Source organism: Egretta garzetta, unplaced genomic scaffold (assembly GCF_000687185.1).
Source record: "Egretta garzetta isolate BGI_Z169 unplaced genomic scaffold, ASM68718v1 scaffold229, whole genome shotgun sequence".
NCBI lineage: Eukaryota > Metazoa > Chordata > Aves > Pelecaniformes > Ardeidae > Egretta > Egretta garzetta.
Genome location: NW_009270000.1, coordinates 1104211 through 1122865, shown reverse-complemented (window position 1 = coordinate 1122865; position 18655 = coordinate 1104211). Strand labels below are relative to the sequence as shown.

At 34.2% G+C, this 18655-nt stretch overlaps 1 protein-coding gene across 2 annotated transcripts in view; it reads left to right on the top strand.

The window, feature by feature from the left end:
- ROCK1 (Rho associated coiled-coil containing protein kinase 1) overlaps window positions 1–18655 on the top strand; it is a 92568-nt gene that overhangs the window by 52540 nt on the left and 21373 nt on the right. For both annotated transcript variants that reach the window (XM_009647641.2, XM_035903000.1), the window contains exons 12-27: window positions 151–239; window positions 1841–1889; window positions 2455–2590; window positions 2931–3022; window positions 3151–3397; window positions 5148–5254; window positions 6388–6538; window positions 7451–7611; window positions 8498–8682; window positions 9365–9434; window positions 10874–10968; window positions 12873–13038; window positions 14654–14747; window positions 16215–16303; window positions 16641–16829; window positions 17250–17415. In XM_009647641.2, coding sequence (XP_009645936.1) covers window positions 151–239; window positions 1841–1889; window positions 2455–2590; window positions 2931–3022; window positions 3151–3397; window positions 5148–5254; window positions 6388–6538; window positions 7451–7611; window positions 8498–8682; window positions 9365–9434; window positions 10874–10968; window positions 12873–13038; window positions 14654–14747; window positions 16215–16303; window positions 16641–16829; window positions 17250–17415 — 2086 coding nt within the window. The remainder of the gene's footprint in view (window positions 1–150; window positions 240–1840; window positions 1890–2454; window positions 2591–2930; window positions 3023–3150; window positions 3398–5147; window positions 5255–6387; window positions 6539–7450; window positions 7612–8497; window positions 8683–9364; window positions 9435–10873; window positions 10969–12872; window positions 13039–14653; window positions 14748–16214; window positions 16304–16640; window positions 16830–17249; window positions 17416–18655) is intronic.

The following is an 18655-nucleotide window of genomic DNA, read 5'->3' as shown; positions in this document are numbered from 1 at the left end:
GGGGCAATCACATTTTAATAAGGTATCTAGTGTTTACATAGAAGTGAATAGGCTGTGATATAACATAAGCAGCACTGAATACTCCAAAATACTCTTTTGAAGTTTTTTAATTTAATGCATGTTCTTTCATGTACAAACATATACTTAAAGCTGGAAAATATGCAGAAGATGATCTATGAGTTGGAAGAACAACTACATAATGAAATGCAGTTGAAAGATGAAATGGAGCAAAAGTGCAGGTGAGACTTTGAACTTTAATTGTTTACATAATTTAAATATATCTGACACTTCAGTTCTGTATTACTGCTTTAGGGATTACCACAGTAACACTAAGAATGGTACTGTAGTTCTCCAAGGGAGTTCCAAGCGCAGGTTTAATTAATTCTAAACCAATATTTAAGTGGTTTTCTTGAATATAGTATGAAGAAAATCTTTTGTTTTCATTGGTACCCATGTAACACATCTTCTTTCTGAACGCTTGAATGTTTGAGTTTATACAGTATCTCTGAATTCAGATATTTTATTGGACTGTGGTTCACAGTGATCATGCTGATTTTTTTCTAAAAATGTAAAATACTGTATGTACAACATCAATTATTAAAATTAACTGTCTGTTGTCTGCTTTCTAAATGCATGGTACTTGTTGGAAAACCACATTCCTTTTTTTTTTCCTGTGACTAAAAATAAGAACTGTTTGCTTTCTAAAGTCTTGTTTCTACCATGTTGAAGAAGTAGCTACATAACAATTTTGCCTATTTCATGCAGCTACACTTAACAAAAAAACAGCTGCAATTCTTTTCTGATAATCAGAAATTTTTACTCAGATTCATGCAAACTAAATTCCCCTTCAGTTAGCTTCTCCTTTTGAACTCTTGTCCTGAAGGCCTAAGTAAAGCCAGGAGGTAACACTTGGTATAGGATATAGGAAAAATTTAGGCTTGTGAATTAGGACCATAGTGTGTAGCTGTACAAGCTACTTATGTGGGAACTGGTAGCCAAAATGGTCCAGTGGGAATTTAGACTGTGTGACACTGTCACTTACTCAAACACAACTTCACTGTTCACAGGTTCTGATTGCTTTCCATAAGCAGGACATACATTGCTTGAAACATACTCAGTAACTGTCTTCCTGCAGTACTACTGAAGTTGTCAGAGCACAGCAGTGTGTCTTCTGATAAGTCATTCTGTTTACTGCAGTTAGTAGATAAGATACATTGCTGTAACTGCTCCTTATTGTACCTGCCAGGTAACATTGTCTGGGTCCTTTTTGTTATCTCTTTGAAGAGGCATAGCTAGCTAGAAAAATGGAAGGGATCTGTCAATGTTATTGCCAGTTAACTGAGGTTTTACTATGCACTTAACCTCACTCTCTATATAGAGCTATGTTCTAATACATTACTTCAACAGAGAGACTTTTAAATAATGTTATTCAAATATCTTTATACATAGTAGGGAGCTGTCTACTGTTGAATTAGTAAACTGTTTTAGATATTTGGAAAATTCACAACTAGAGGAAGTTCTAGCAGCTCACCAGGGTATTCTAATTTTAGTGGTAGCCTGTTGTGTACATATGCTGTATTTACATTTGCGGAATAAGGGAGAAAATGTGTCACCTAAAATTTTGCATATATAATCTGCAGCAAAGTTGATCAGTACTTAATATATTTTACAAATTATTGCCAGTGATTCATTGTTTTCTTCAATTTCAAATGTTTATTACAAAATAGCATTAGCCAAAATGTAAATGTTCACTTTAGTAATGGTTCCAAATTATTTCATTAGAAAAACACTGTATATCCTTCTCAAATATTACCTAAATGATTTTTTTTCAAATTTTTAGATCTTCAAACATAAAGCTAGACAAGATAATGAAAGAACTGGATGAAGAGGTAATTTTTTTTCTCACTGAAGCTACCTTAGTTGGGTAAAGAATGTGGGTAGTACTTTCATGATTTAATATATTTCTTCTGTGACTAAAAAAATTGTTCTGAGTTAAAATGAGACACCAAACTATCACATTTTGGTATGTAGCATTGGGAGATTTATTTTTATTTGTACAGATTTTCAAAAACTTTTTCTTTCTGCAAGTCACAATGAATTCTGTTTCCTCTGCTAAATGTTTTGCTTAATCTTGCTCATCACAATTTCTCTGGAGTTTATCAAAATCAGTTACTCTAAAAATTAATATACAGATGATTTTCTATTGAGTCCCTATGTTGTCTCTTAATAATAATTTTAATAGTTATATATATGTCATGTGAACAATAACTTTTCTAGTAACTTCATAAATCTGTCATGTAGAAGCCATCTTTTCTGAAAACCTTTTCAAGGAAGCCAGAAACTCATTCATTGGAAATGATGAGTCAGTTTACTTGATTAATTAGTTGCAGGGATACTGGTTTAGGGATCATTCCTTAAAATATAAATAGAAAATACCAATGCTTTTAATTTTAGGGAAATCAAAGAAAGAACTTGGAATCAACAGTGTCTCAGATTGAGAAGGAAAAGATGGTATTGCAACATAAGATAAATGACTACCAAAGAAAAATTGAACAAGAGAATGAAAAAAGGCGGAATGCGGAAAATGAAGGTATGCCATGTTGTCTAAGCATTGAGACTGATGAGGTGTATGATGAACACAGATTTTGAGTTTATTTGAGTTTTAACAAGAACACAGCTTTTCATCTTATTTTCAATTTCTGTTCTCTACAGTGTGCGTTGTTGTTCTGCAAGCACAGAATGTGACCTAAAAATGTATATAAGAAGCAGAAATTCAGTGAAAGACCTCTTATATGCCAAGAATTTATTTGAGCGTGTTTGTGAAAAAAACCAACCAGACAACACCCCCCCCAACCCCAAAAAACCAACCAACCAAAAAACTTAAGGATTTTTTTTTTATCTGATGTATTAATGGTGTAATTTCTTTTTAGTGTCCACACTAAAAGATCAGATGGAAGACTTGAAAAAAATCAGCCAGCATTCACAAATTACAAATGAGAAGATAACACAATTACAAAAACAAGTATGTTGCTTCTGTTCATTGTCTTCATTATTTCTTAGATTTGAGAAGCAGTATTGAGCATTCAGATATAACAAAACTGGTCCCATTAAGTTTTATATTTGAGAATCTTGTCTGGTTTATTTTAACAGCTAGAAGAAGCAAATGATTTGCTGAGGACAGAATCGGATACAGCAGCAAGACTGAGAAAGGGTAACACAGAAATGAGCAAGTCATTAAGTCAGGTAGAATCACTGAATAGAGAACTGCAGGAAAGGTGCAGAGTTCTAGAGAACACAAAACTGCAGGTGGAGAAGGATTATTACCAACTGCAAGCAGCTTTGGAGTCAGAACGAAGGGACAGAAGCCATGGATCTGAAATGATTGGAGAACTACAGGGTAATTCTTCTGTATTTACTTTTCCGAAACAGTTGTGATAACCCTACATTATTAAATGAAGTACAGTTACGTAAAGGGAGCAAAGCCAACCTGCAAACCAAGTGTGAGTTAATAGAACAAGTTCTGAGGATTGGATCGTGCTTCCTGATCATGTCTGAGCGGCTCTTGGGAAGGAGAGTATCAAAATCAAAGGGTGGGAAACAACTGATTGTAAGCCTATGGGGCTGCCCTGTCTAAAAGTCTGAGTGCAGTGGTACAAACAAAAACCTGGTACAGTGCTAGAGAAGACCCAACACTCTGTCTTACTGCCTTGGTGCAGTAGCCAAGTTGACGTACCGTGCACTTTCTCTTCTTTCGTTTGTGGGCAAAGCTATTTTGTTGTTAAATTGCATTTGTTTTCTTTTATGATGCTTCTACATTACTTTATAAGAAGGATGGAGAGCATAGTAAGGGGTGAGGATGTGGAATCACTTTTTTCATGATACTTGGGACTTACCATGTGTACTTTTGATTCTTCATACTAGAAACTATTCAGATACATTAGCTCATGACTGTGCCTATGCCTCTTAACTTGTAATTTTAAATGATCTGTCTGCAGTATTGAAAGTAATTTTCCATGAGGCAGAGTCTTTTGTTGAGGACTTTTGGGTGGCTTTGGTTTTGTTTTTTTAAGGTAAACTTTGCTAGCATAAAGAAAGAGCTATGAAGAATCAAGTTGCCTGTTTACTGTGCTTCAAATATAGTAAATCAATTTCAGTTGAATGATTGTGAAGTTCCTCTGAGATGAGTGAGTGTAGTTTGACCCAGTCTGTTTTTAATTGCAAGCAGGGGGTACAAATGGCACAAGACGACTATTCTGTGCACTTCAAAATGTGTTTTTGACCACATCCATCTCAGCAGCCTGCAGGAAAATGATCTTTTTCTGAGGGGTGTAGGGTTAAGGTGCTTTGCTGGTATATACCCAAATAGCTTTATGTAATTCAAATACTTACACGGCTGTTTTTAAAAGCACATTTAAAATGAAAGAGAAAATTACAAGATTTAGGAAGAATTTCTCTTCTTCCATCTCATAGTTTCTTACATACTGCCAGGATGTTTCTTTATACTTAAAAATTAAGTGAAGCAGACTGTACTGTAGACAGATGTATTTGAATTGATGTGTATATTTTTGTATACTGTATTTAAGGTATTAAGTGTAATATAGAGTAGTCCAAAATAATTTTTAATGTATTCATTTTAAAGGAGCTAATGCAAATTCTTCAGTCTAGAAATATATACTACTACTTCAGCTTTTATATATATATATACACACACACACACACACACTCTACTTCTTTGGCATGTGTATATATACACACACACACACTAGTACTACTGCTACTACTAAGGCTTTGGGGGAGACCTTACTGTGGCTTTTCAATACTTAAAGGGGGCTTATAAGAAAGATGGCAAGAGACTTTATACCAATCCATTACTTGGATTAATGGAAGAAATTTTGCGTGTTAGATATTGGGAGTGATGGAAGGCAGGTATCAAGTTTTGCGTGTGATTGTTTTTCGTGAAGTGTTACTAATGGCATCCATAAAGACTGGCTGAAAAGGTCAGTTGCCTTTACAACGGACAGCCTTTGCATATCTGAAAAATTTGAAGGTGTAAATATTTTAGGGGCCCAGAAATTAATAAAGATTGAAAAGCCTATTGATCTAAGTCAAATAACTAATATTGAAAGACATTTCGTTTCTTATGACAGTTCGGATCACAACTTTACAAGAAGAAGTAAAAAACATTAAAAACAATCTTGAAAGAGTGGAAGCAGAAAGAAAACAAGCACAGGATATGCTTAACCATTCAGAAAAGGTATGGTTAAAATGATGTTCTTTGTCAGCTTTTGACTGTATTTTCAAGTAATGTTTATTGATGTTGATAAGTCCCGTGTTCTTGGTGTAAATCAGCCTTGTGTTAAAATGATTAAGTAGTGCTAACTTACAATCTCATCAGGATGGTAGGTCTCACAAGTCCTCAGTTCTTTCTTGTAGCTTTGGGAGTAAAATTCATGTTTGTCATTCACTATCACTGATTCAAGAATCCAACCCTTCTGCCAGTAGCAAGTAATTTTTGTTCTGCCTGCCTAACTATCACTGCAGAGAATTGCCTCCTGAAAAATCTATGAATTGAACTTTTTAAGAACGTGAAATTTAAATTTCTGCTTTTGCTGGATTTTAATTTGGCTGGATCAGTGCCAGACCTTTTGATCAACTTTGGAGCTGAACAGTTTCGATTTTTTTTTTTTTTTTTTTTTTCTTCCTTCCTTCTTTCCTAAAGAACTGTAGTAGCATGTTCCCCTAACATCTCTGATCCCCACCCCAGGATGGAGAAACAAGTGAAGAAGAGTAAAAGGAAACCCTGCACCCTTTTTCCAGATAGGCTACATTATCTAGCTCTATGTTTTGGGGTCAGGTAGAGACTTGCTGTGCTGTGTGCTCTATCCAAATAAACCAGAGAGATAAGAGGGAGGGTGCAAGCAGCTACTGCTCTCATTTGGTGTTATGTCAAGCAGTGATCCAAAGGCAAGTCCCTGTCCCTCAGAGCTCATCTCCAAGTGCTTGTTTCATGAGTTACTGTTAATGGCTGGCAATCCCAACAATGAAATAACAGAACTGCATCCAGCTAACAATAATTCAAATTTCTCTGTGCTCTAGTGTTGTTGGTGGCTTAGTTGTATGTTTCCAATTTAGGTGACTACTAATTATTTAAACTGAGAAGTTTCCATTGTCTTGCTATAGACTACTGAAAAAGGTTAGTGAAGTTTTTTCCAGAGCATTGAGTGCAGTTTTTGTCAGTTACCATTCTTCATTAAGCATGGAGAATAACATTGATAATTTCTTCATAACAATAAGTTAACACTAAAAAAGGGAAGAAAGGAAATGTGATTCCCTCGGACATTATAGAAATATTCTAGAAATCTGGTACCTTTTTTTCCCTACCTTTAGGAAAAGAATAATTTAGAGATAGATTTGAACTACAAACTCAAATCATTACAAGACCGGCTAGAACAAGAAGTAAATGAACACAAAGTGACTAAAGCTCGGTTAACTGACAAACATCAGTCAATAGAGGAGGCAAGATCAGTTGCAATGTGTGGTAAGTGTTGCTTGCAAGTTTCAGGTAAATATAAAAGGTATTTTGATTATGGTATCTTAAAACACATTGTCTTATAATGAAGTATTCTTATACAAGTGTTTAATCCCTTGTATAAAGGAAATGTATATAAAAATCTTAAAACATATGTAATGAAAACTGCATGTTTTAAATTATTTTCTCTAACATGGTAATTATACCATAAAAAATGCATTGTTTCTTAATGTTTTAAGTATCTTACTGCATTTGCAATTCAGAGCCTTACTTGGCTTCTAAAATGCTATTGAATCTTGAAATTCTGGGTAATGCTAAATGGGATTGAAAGAATGCAGTATCAAGACAGGCATCTTGGTGCATTCATGGCTGTGTAACTGCATTAAAAATGTCGGTGTTGTGTTGGGCTTGTCTGAAGTGGTGAAGTTTCTGTTATAGACACATATCCATGAATAAAAGATGTGGCTTGATATCTTAATTGAATCCATCAGGCTTTCTTTGTGAAGGTCATTGGTATCTGCATGTATAGTTTGTAACTTTTCAGAAAGCTAACATGAATGGTTGCATTTCTTCTCTTTCCCTCTACTATCCATTTGTGGAAATGAAACTTTGCCTTTATTTCATAATGATTACTTCAAGAATCTGCATTTTTTATTTCTTTCACCATTTATCTTTCAATTGCCATGATAATATTCCAGTGTTTTGAATGCAAATTGGAATTATATTTCTTTTTTAGCATTTCTTATAATAATGCCAGAAAGTTTTTACTCAGTAATCAGTCCCTATCTAACAGCAGAAGAGCTTAAATAGCTGAACAAAAGGGCCTGAGAAATACTGGGATATTTAAGACTGTTTACAAAAGCATTTTTGCCAATGCTACATACTAATTTTTTTTGTTTTTCTTTCCTTAATCTTGTTTAGAAATGGAAAAAAAGGTAAAGGAAGAAAGGGCAGCAAGAGAAAAGGCAGAAAATCGAATAGTTCAAGCTGAAAAACAGTGTTCCATGCTGGACTTTGACCTAAAGCAATCTCAGCAGAAACTGGAACACCTTCTTGAGCAAAAGGAAAGACTGGAAGATGAAGTAAGTAAAATGGTCATCACTAACAATTTTCTATATAAATAAGAAATTATAATTTCATTGAGACGTAGAAAGTTAAATTCACTTACACTGAGCTCCTTGTATAATACACCTCTCAGTAGAACTGAAGACAGTTGTTGGCCTAAAAATAGCGTTAGGTAATTTCTGTTTGTTTCGTAGCTCATGGATACCTTACATATTTGAGCCCTTAATTTAATATAATGCAAATTTTCATGTTTCTTTTTCTTTTTTTAAAGGAAAAACTTGCTTGTGAATTTGACTGTATACTCTGATTGGTTTGAATGGTTTGCAGTTCTGAGTTTGAATTCTCCGGAGTAGCACTTGTTGAAGGAAATGCAATTAGAATATTGAGTGTGAAAACTAGGTACTAAGAATAATATTAGTTTCATGCTTACTTTTTCTTTACAGGACACTGGGAATTAAGGTTATAATAGCTTTCTTAGGGGTCATGACTTGTGTAAATTAGTTTTTATATAGATGCTAGGCTGCAATTTTTTCTAGGGTGGGAAGTATTTAAGATCTGAAATCCACAGAGGGGTTTCCAGGACCTTTAATCGGAAAATTTGTGTTTCTTCTATTGTTGCCTCTAAGATAAGATAAAACACGTTTGGGACTTGGAAATAAGCTAAGTATGGGGAAGGTTTATCGTCAAGCAGTGTCATATCAGTATGTTCTACAAGGGCAGCAGCTTACTATAAGATTATTGCACTGAAGTGTTTGGAGATTGAGGAATATTTTTATGGATTGTACAATGTATAGCATCTAAGCAATGGTGTTTGACATAAAATAATCCATATATGAAACACTTCCGACCACGTGCAATTGGTTATTCAGCAAACACTCCTAAATTGAAGTATTTCTCATTTAGGTAAAGAATCTAACACTTCAGCTAGAACAAGAGACGAATAAGCGAATAATGGCACAGAATGAATTAAAGATGCAAGCTTTTGAAGCAGATAACTTGAAGGGTTCCGAGAAGCAGCTGAAACAGGAAATCAATACGTTGTTGGAAGCAAAGAGATTACTGGAATTTGAGTTGGCTCAGCTTGCTAAGTGAGTAAAAATCTGAAGTGAAATGGAAAACGTTGTTTAATTATACATGTACTGTTTTGCCTGTTCCTATTAGTGAAAAGAGTTTTCTGGTGCATAGGCATTTTTTCCTAAACTAAGAGAATATTTTTAGCAGCATGTTATGATTTCTGTATGTAGCCTTCAGTGTTGGAATATTTTTGTTATGAGCTATGACACAGAACAATTTTTGGCTCTTCATTTAGGTCAAGGCATATATATATGACACTTTTGAGTGACTTCTTTGTGGATTGACTGAGTGACTGCTTAATAAATCATATGGGACTTTTAGTTCTACTATGTGGGAGTCAATAGCTTTTTTTTTTCCTCTTTAACTACCTGATTCTTTTTATTAACATTTCTTAAGGTGACTAAAGACATTTTTTGTTAATTAGGCTTCTATCATATCTTCCTTCAGCTGACTTAATATTTCTCCATTTGGAGTACTACTTGTCTTCTAAATTATGTACTGAAATGACCATCAGGGTAGAATAAGGAATGTAATTAAATCAGAATTTTAGGATACAGCAAACTGTTGGTCTTTGTGAAATAATAAGTGTGCAAATGTAAGATCTTTGTGGGATGATGTTCTGATTAGAAATAGTCTGTCTTTGTCATTTGTTAATAGCTGAATTTTTACATGTTTTCCTTTTTTATTCCTTCAAAGACAGTACAGAGGAAATGAAGGTCAAATGCGTGAGCTTCAGGATCAGCTTGAAGCTGAGCAGTATTTTTCGGTAAGACTTTGAAAAGAATTGCGAGTGCTACATTTTGACATGAAATCATTGAACAGTAAATAATTTGATATGGTAAAATTTTTTAAATGTAAATAACAACCTGGCATAAATCAGCAATTCACAAAATGCTGCTTGAAATACAAACAATGCACAAAAAATTAGACAACATTAGATAGTCTGTCTAATATGTTGCTTTGTAGTTGTTTGTCAAATCTTATATATTACACTGATTAACTCTTCTCTGCATTATTTGTTGGAGTAGTTCCTATCTTGATGTTGGAAAAGAGATATTTTTCTGACCTAATTGCAAACTTTGTAGAGAGTTCATAATGTCCATACTTACTGGAATATATTCCATGCTATTGAGGTGCCATAAGTACACTTAAGAACCATAGATCCAGTAGCATTCTGCATGTATTCCTCATCCTTCTAAACAGATACCTTCTCTGCAATGAGTCCCTGAAAAGCCTTATTTGGTACTCTAGGTAGCCAAAATAAGTTTAGTTTGATCTGTTTCATTTCTGCGGAAAGAAACAATAGCATGAGATGCTCCATAACACCTGAACTACATTTGTGAATATGGACATTTCACTTTATAAATTCAATTCTTCCTTGGAGTGGCAATATCACTTTGGGAAGTACTTTATAAATTCAGTTCTTCCTTGGAGGGGCAATAAAAATATGTGTGTTTACTAAACTGCCTGTGATTGTAATTCCATTACGCATTATAGATTTTTGTGCATGTGTCCATAATGTACTACTGATAGGAAGATTCAGATTATTGTGTTCCATTCTCAGTTTTCTCTTTTTTTCACTAGTATGTAGTTTAAATGAGACATTCATAATTCAGCCTGAATATTTAGCAAAAGTACTTTAGAAGAACAAATTTTAATTTTCAGAATTACTGGTGGTGTTAGTAACGATATGTAATTAAGAACAGAAGTCATTCACGTAAATCAGACCTCTGTCGAATTAGTTATTAAGACAAAGTCTGTACACAAAAAATTTACAGTCTAAAAGAAAGGATACATGAATACAAACAGAATACAACAGGTGGAGGCATAGGACTGTATTAGACTTGTTTGACTAATATTTTGTGACAGTGATGCTACAAGAGGACGCAGTTTTGTCCCGGTGTCTCCAGGAGACCTGCTCAGCTGTGTCCTATGCCTGCCTTCCCTTTTGTCAGCAGGTGTGTTTGTACAACTATGTAGGAAACCAGACTAGAAAATTGAAAACTAACCTGCTCACATCAGTTCCCTATACAGCAGAAACTGGAAAGGAGCATCTGGGACAGACAGGAAGGAGGAAATTCCATTCAAGACAGTACTGGCATGTGTTGGGGTTTGGCAGATTCAGGCCAACCAGTACCAAAGCTATGAAGAATTTCGCTATGGAGCTTGAATAATGATGCTTTTTTTAAATGTTTTCTTTTACAGACACTTTACAAAACTCAGGTTAAGGAACTGAAAGAGGAAATTGATGAAAAGAATAAAGAAACTCAAAGAAAAATGCAAGAATTGCAAAATGAAAAGTATGCCTATTGTGTTTCTCAAATAGACATAAGTTTTTTCCATATAGTATGGTATCTCTCATGAAGATTTTGAATCAGATTTAAAATGTTTAATTTCTTCAGAAAAAGACATGTCTCAGAAGTGTTCCATAACGCCTTGTGAGATGGGAAATACATAGGATGTTACATATGTTGACTCACAAAGCCAAATATGGTTATTCATATTTGCTTTGGACTGTATTTGTAATGTCGGGAAGAAGAATGATGACTTCTGAGAATTTAGGAAGATGCAAAGTTTTGAAATATATTACACTTTTTGATAATTATCTTGCTTGTGTAACAGCTTTTTTATTTGATTATATTATCCTGATAATTACTCAGATAGTCAATAAAATAATTCCAGAACAGGGTAATATTTTGAATTCTAAGTTTTGTATACTTCTGATTACAGCAAAACCAGTTAATCCAATGCCCATTAATTGTGATGTACTATTTTCTAAGATAGCAAATAAGGAAAGAAGTTTTTTAAGCTTGTTTTTTCCAGTTTATTAATTTGTTTAGTATACATTTATTCTGAAGAAGGATACTGTAGCCTTACACATGAAGCAGAGTTTTTCTCTTCTGAAGTCTGGGTCTCTTACTCTACTTGAGCGTCAGCATAGCAAAAGAGTCTAAAGGGAGGGGCATATGTAAAGTGTTCATGATGCATTTCAGTGGTCTAAGAAAGGGAGAAGGAGAAGATGGTGGGCTAATAAATACGATGTAGGAGGAAAATACCTGTCTAAGCAAAGTTGTTCAGGAGTAGTATCCAACTTAAAAAGAAAAAATGGAGGAGGGGGAGGGGAAGGAAGGAGAGACTTCCTTTATTCCTCTTGTGGTTTTTTTATTTTTTTTTTTTACTTATTTTTATAGATTCCTTTTATTCTATTCCCTCACTGTTATCCACGATCTTGTGTTCATTATAAACATTTTTCACCTGTATACAACTATGGGAATTGCAACAAACTCTGAGTATACTTCAACAGTTACCTTTTTACAGTAGAGGCCCACATCTACTACAGGTGTATCTAATCAGTGGATTCCACAACAATATGTGTTTCACTGCATAAATCTCTTTATTTTGCAGTGCAGGAAGGGCATCTGTCATGAGCCCATACTCAGTAATATACTGCCATTTTCTATCTCGGCATGCTGTGGGCTGTGTTGCATGTTACTGGGTACATCTGACTTGTGGGTGCTAGATTGGCCTCTGTGCTTTATGTGGGTTTCTTTGCAGGCAAATATATAGGAGCTCTGCCTGTACTCCAAGCAAGAGCAAGAAAGTTTAGCTTGTATGCTGAACTGACTGTGTATACATTAATGAGATATTGCACCTAAATTACAGCTCCCCGCCTCTCAAGCTGTAGATAGAATTTCCAAGCCTTTCTGCAAAAGATTGCATAGGAGTAGAACCACTGTATGTTTTCATAGAATCATAGAATCGTTTAGGTTGGAAAAGACCTTTAAGATTATGCAATTTTCCTTACTGTTCAGTCTGGAGCATACATCTTCATGAGCAGTAATCTTGTGTGGAAAAAGTAGCTAATACTGATAGGCTTAAGTATCTTTTGATGAGTTACACTGTACTTGCAATTAAATTCTATTTTTTATTCCTCAAAGGCAGGAGAATTTGACACCTGGTTTCCTAAGGGTTGGTGTTTCATGAATGATTGAAATTTTAATTGAATTATAGTAAGCTTGCCACTGTAGCTTGTGTGGACCATCAAAAGATACAAGTGTACAGAGTGTGGTTTTGTAAATCTTGTTTTTCTTAAGAAACTAAGTTAATGACAATTAGCTAAATGGTATAATTTGAATTTGTTAGTCTCACTGAAAATTTTGAATGTTTTGCATGGGAGAAGAAAATCTTAATGTCCTTTTTACAGAGAAACACTCACTACCCAATTGGATTTAGCTGAAACCAAAGCTGAGTCAGAACGGTTGGCACGAGCACTCCTTGAAGAACAGTATTTTGAACTGAGTCAGGAAAGCAAAAAAGCAGCATCAAGACACAGGCAAGAAATGACGGATAAGGACAGCATCATAAGAAGGGTAAATTATTCCACTGTAATTAATACCTATATATATCCTCCAGCTGGAAACAGAAAATGTATCTTTTTATTTTAACTTGTAGAGTCTTGTTAATGGTCATAAGTAATAATTATTTAAGTATCTGAATTTTGGACTCAGTTGGAACCTTAAACATTTAAATCCCATCACGTGAACTCCCAAAGAAAGGTAGTCTTGATGAATCTGAGGTGAAGCCAGATTGAAAAGCCAGCAAATGTCTATAATTCAGTTATTAAGCCTTTTGTAATTACTTCTTGTCATTGCCCAATGTATTTTTAAAATCTTGTGAATTTGTGGAGCTGTGTATTTAGGCTCTTATTGCAAAATTACTTAGTCTTTTTAAAAAAAACCATTGGAAGTCTCGACTTTCTTCCTACTGGTAAACTAATTAAAAACAAACAAAAACCAACAACAAAACCCAAACCCCAAACTAATTTTTGAAGATACTTTATAGTGTAACTCTTCAATATTAATATTAATGTCTTAAATATTAATTAAATGTCTTAACGGAGGAGTTTCAAATAGCAAGCCATATACAGCATATATATTTCATCATTATTGGTTTTTTCCATTTAGCATCAGCTATGCAGATTTTCTTAAGAATCCTGGGGGTGTAAAACTCTAGGCATAACTAAACTTGGATCAGTTGCTCAAAGTTTTCTGTTAGCGCTACCATGGATATTACACCTCTATGTAAAGATAGTGGAAGTAGTGTTTGTTACATGTTTTATAAGCTTGAAATCTCCAGAACGCTATAATTTCTTTAGAAGCGTTTAGAAGACTCTCTCTCTATGGCATCGAAGCAATACCTTCTTGCCAGTATGTTTGGTTTTAAATATTCTGATAATTTTGTCATTTCAGTCATTTCTGTAGGCTTCAAACAAAACCTTTTTTCAAGAATGCAGTTACGTCTGGTTTTTAATATGTATTTGTTAAGTAGTTAGCAAAGTGATCCTGACTGATTCTGACAGCTAACATATTCAAAGTGTAATGGTCTTCCTTTCCCTCTTTTTTTTTTTTTGCAAACCTATGTATATATTTACCTATGTATGCCTTGACTTAGACCAAATTTAGTTTTATTTTTATGCTTACTTATACCTTTTTTTTCATAATATGTGACAATTATTCAGCAGCAGATGCCATGAATCTACTCTAGCCTTGAATCCTGGAGCTGTATCATCTGCTTTTCTGTCTGGATTCAGGGGAACAGGCCTATAGGTACTACTTCTTCCAAAGTCCCACAAATTAAATAGAAAATGGCCACGTTCAGTAACTGACAATCTAATTTTGCTTAATTTGAGTTTTTAATTATATACTACAGTGTTGTCAGTTCTGCAAAGATCACTTTAAAAAAAAAAAATTCTTTCTGGGACACGTATTTTGAGCCTTTCAGTAAATCAAGACAGCTTAGAAGAAAAGTACGGTTTTTTAAAAATTCAGGTTTGAAAGGTAAGCAGATTTTGATTTACATAATCTGAGGAAGTAATTCTAATTAAATCGCTGTTGTAGATTTAAGGGTATTTAAAATAACAGTATTAGAAATATTTTTAGAATTCATGGCGTGTTCTTATTTTAAAATGTATTTGTTTTTATTTAGCTGGAAGAAACTAATAACACATTAACCAAAGATGTCGATTTAATAACAAAGGAAAATTCAGAGATAAGTGAAAAAATTAAGAAACAGGAGGAAGGTATGTCATGCTTGGAGTTTTAATTCATCTGTTATGAAGCAGAATTGAATTTGAAGCATATGTAGCAAAATAGAAATGGGAAAAGGCATTGCTGTTTATCTTCCCTATTATTTTGGGCTTTATGAAAAATAATATAAGTCATTGTTTTCATCTTGAAAATATATCTTCCATGTGAATTGCCACTCTTTCTACTGTATTGCTTCCATTTCCATGCACTGCCATTATTGTGAAAATGATTAAAACCTCAGATGTAGCAGGTAGGAAAAAGTTGGTTTCTGCTCACAGTCCCTCCTTGCGTTTTAAAACAAGTTAACACTAAGTTCCTGCAGGCATAGTCAGGAATGCATGTCCAGTACAGCTCATCCAAATATTGTGTATCTAACCTCCTTCTGCCAGCCATACCCTTGTATGTGTGAAAAGTATTCTACTCATTTCATCTTTCACACAGCATCTTTATTAAAGTTTTTGTTTCTTTCTCTAGTATTTACAGTAAAGCAGTATCAGTATTTCAATGTCCTTAAGATCTCACCTAGATTCAGAATCTAAGTTGTGATCTCATGCATATCAGTGGATTGGCATTCTATTTACATGCATTCTGACTACATGGGAAGTTACTTTATTATTCAATTTACTCCCATGGTTTTTCATTTGAGCAAACATTATAAAATCAGAATGCATGCTTTAGTATCTGTTGACTATGAGAGTAAAGGCCTTATCGGTTGTGTTGCCAGTGTTGTTGCAAACACTATGTAGGCAGGAAGGCATGCAAAAATATTTTCCCCTAGCTTCTAGCATTTCTGTAATAGCAGGGATTGAGTAAGCAAGCAGTTTTTAGTATCTTTTAATTTATGGAGTTTTGTTACTTTTAAGTACTTGAAAGTTGTTCTTTAATTGTTTGTAGTTTTGGTGGAGAAATCCTATCAGTGAAATGCATGCTTCTAGAAACTTTGGGAGCAAATCAGCAGACTGGAGGGGTGATTGAAATATTGGTAGAATTGATTAACTGGTGTGCGAGATGGGTGGGAGGAATATAACAGAGTCATTCCTTGTTTAAAGAAAGACTTTTTCCCTTTGTTTTCTTTATGTCTGATTTGAGAATCTGTACTGAACGTGAGTCCAGTCCCTGTGTGGGACTGACTTAATAATTTTTGGTACTGCAGAAATGCTTTTGGTAGTGCAAACACGAAGGAAGTGGGGCAACAAACTTAGTCATCACCAGGAAACAAAAATACATATGTTGGCTTTGGTATTTCATCTTGGCGCCTTTCTGATATATCCTTTTGGTAATTTTCTGTCATTATGGTAGCATTAAATTGATAGCCTTTATTGTTGCAAATTGTGTTTTGCACATTAAGTGACACAACAGGAAAATGGAGGAGAAAAAAATTATGCAACTGTAGAAGTGATTAAGCTTAGAAATATTTACCTTCTCCTAAAATATCTCAAAGTTGAATATTATTTTAACAGAATACAAAATGAAAAAAGAGGAGGAAATCAATAATATTAGAATGCATTATGAGAAGAGCATTAACACTGAAAGAACTCTGAAGACACAGGTATAGCTTTTTATGCAATTTGATAACAATAATTACTTTGCATACCAGAGATATTTTCAGTTTATATTTTTTTTTGTGCAACTAACTCTTAGTTCCTTTGAGATCAAGTTTATATTAACCATGATGTATAATATGCATTGTTGATATTTACGATTGAAAGAGTTAAGTTTTGATGCTGTGGACTTTTCAGTATTATTTCTATTGTGAGTAAGGACCGTTTATGTTGGTGAATATTTTTTTTGATCGAATCCTATAATTAGAGGAACTTAGTTTTGTATGAAACATGCTTGCATATATAATTTTTCTTACTGATTTTCCTTTTTGTCTTTCCTAACAGGCTGTCAACAAACTGGCTGAGATAATGAATCGGAAAGATTTTAAAATAGACAGAAAGAAAGCTAACATGCAAGATTTGAGGAAGAAAGAGAAGGAAAACAGAAAGCTCCAATTAGAGCTTAATCAAGAGAAAGAGAAATTCAATCAGATGGTAGTGAAATACCAAAAGGAGCTCAATGAAATGCAAGCGGTAAAATAATCTTAGTAAGGTTTTTTGTCACATGGTGGAATTCTCTCTACAGGAGAAATGTGTAGCTCCTAGTCTACTTGAAACAGTAACAAGTTCTGTTTGAGATGTTCAGGTTACAGAATTAGAGTGAGGCAGAGAACTTGACAAGTGTGCAGCTGTGCTTGTTCTGGTTCATTTCCCTTTTCTAAATTCTTAACTGTGGAAGTTACTGCTATATTATGAAGACTAAAAAACTGAATACTGTGTAGTATACTATTTATGCAGTTTATTTCACTGGCAGGTGGTCTTCTTTCCAAAACAAATGGTAGTTTAGTAGATTTATCAGACTGTTTTGTACTTGAATGCATTGCTGGATCTTTGATACTTAACTCTTTTCCAAGGTTTAACGAACACTAACTATACTTATGTATATAAATACAGCAACTAGCAGAAGAATCTACGTACAGGAATGAGCTCCAGATGCAGCTGGATAGTAAAGAGAGTGACATAGAACAACTACGCAGGAAAATTTTGGACCTCCAGCAAGGAATGGATTCTACCAGTGTTGCTAGTCTCCAGCCAGATGAACCAGATGGGAATCTTTCAGGTAAGAGAAAAGCAGATTTGAATGACTTGATTTTGGGCATACACATAGTTTTGGCAGGTATTGTTTCAAACAAGTTACTACCTTTTAAAATCTTCTAGCTGTCTCTTTCTATAACACATACCACTCCCTTTTTTTCTTTGTTTTTATTTCATAGCTTAGCTGCTTATATTTAAGTCTTAATTTCTTCTCACATCACTCTTCCCACTGTATGGCTTTGCATTAGCATAATTTTTATCCACTTCCACGGAAAGAGTATCTATTACATGTGCTGCTATTTGAATATAGTGAATACAATGTGCAGTGTTGAGTGAACAGAATACAGGGCCAGCACTTCCACAACATCATGATTGTATTTTATATCTTGAATGCAAAATTGCCTTGATCTCATCTGTTCTCATTCACATGTCATGTAGCACCTTTGTGATATGAAAAATAATTGTAGGAATTTCCATGATGCATTTATGGTTGTATGGTACTCTTGATTTAGCAGATTAAAATACGAACAAATAATACAGTGTAGCTAGCCATTTCCGTGTAGCGTCAGTTCCAGGCATTATATTTTGAGACCCACGTTAACATTGGTTAGTGGTTCCCTCTTCCCCCTCCCTAATGTTTGAAAAGTGTACTTTCATGTATTTTTTTTTTTTAAAGGGGGGGGGGGGGGGGGGAAAGTTTAGTGGTAATAAGCTGTGCTTAACAATTTCCATATGTTGGCTCTGGGTTTATTTTTTTGTATCGTTAAGTGATTTTTATAATTCATCATGAAATAAATGCTTGTCTTATGTGCTTGTCTTACAGATTTACAGTCTGATTTTTATTGTAGAAAAATATATTCAAACATACAAAAATAGAATACTATTTTGGGTATTTTAAGATCTCAGTGGATGAGTAATCAGATAAAAGTAAATAGAGCCATTTTAGGTGTCTCTTTTCCCGTTAATGCACTTCATGCTGCTCAGATTGCCACATTCTAGAGTTTTTCCAGGGGTCTTAGAGTGATTGAAATTCCAGGTAGATTACAAGACAGCATATATTTTTATGTAGTTACTAATTTCTGTGTCTATTTTTGTGTCCTGTCTTCCCCTAGTGATTTTTAGATTTTAATTTTTAGTTAATATTTAAATGAATTTGTTCTAGAATAGATTTTCATTCAGATCATGATATAGTCTTTCCTTCACAACTTCCATTCTGTACAAGAAGCCTTTTGCACTCTGAAGTTTGATCTGTAAAACCCTCAGGC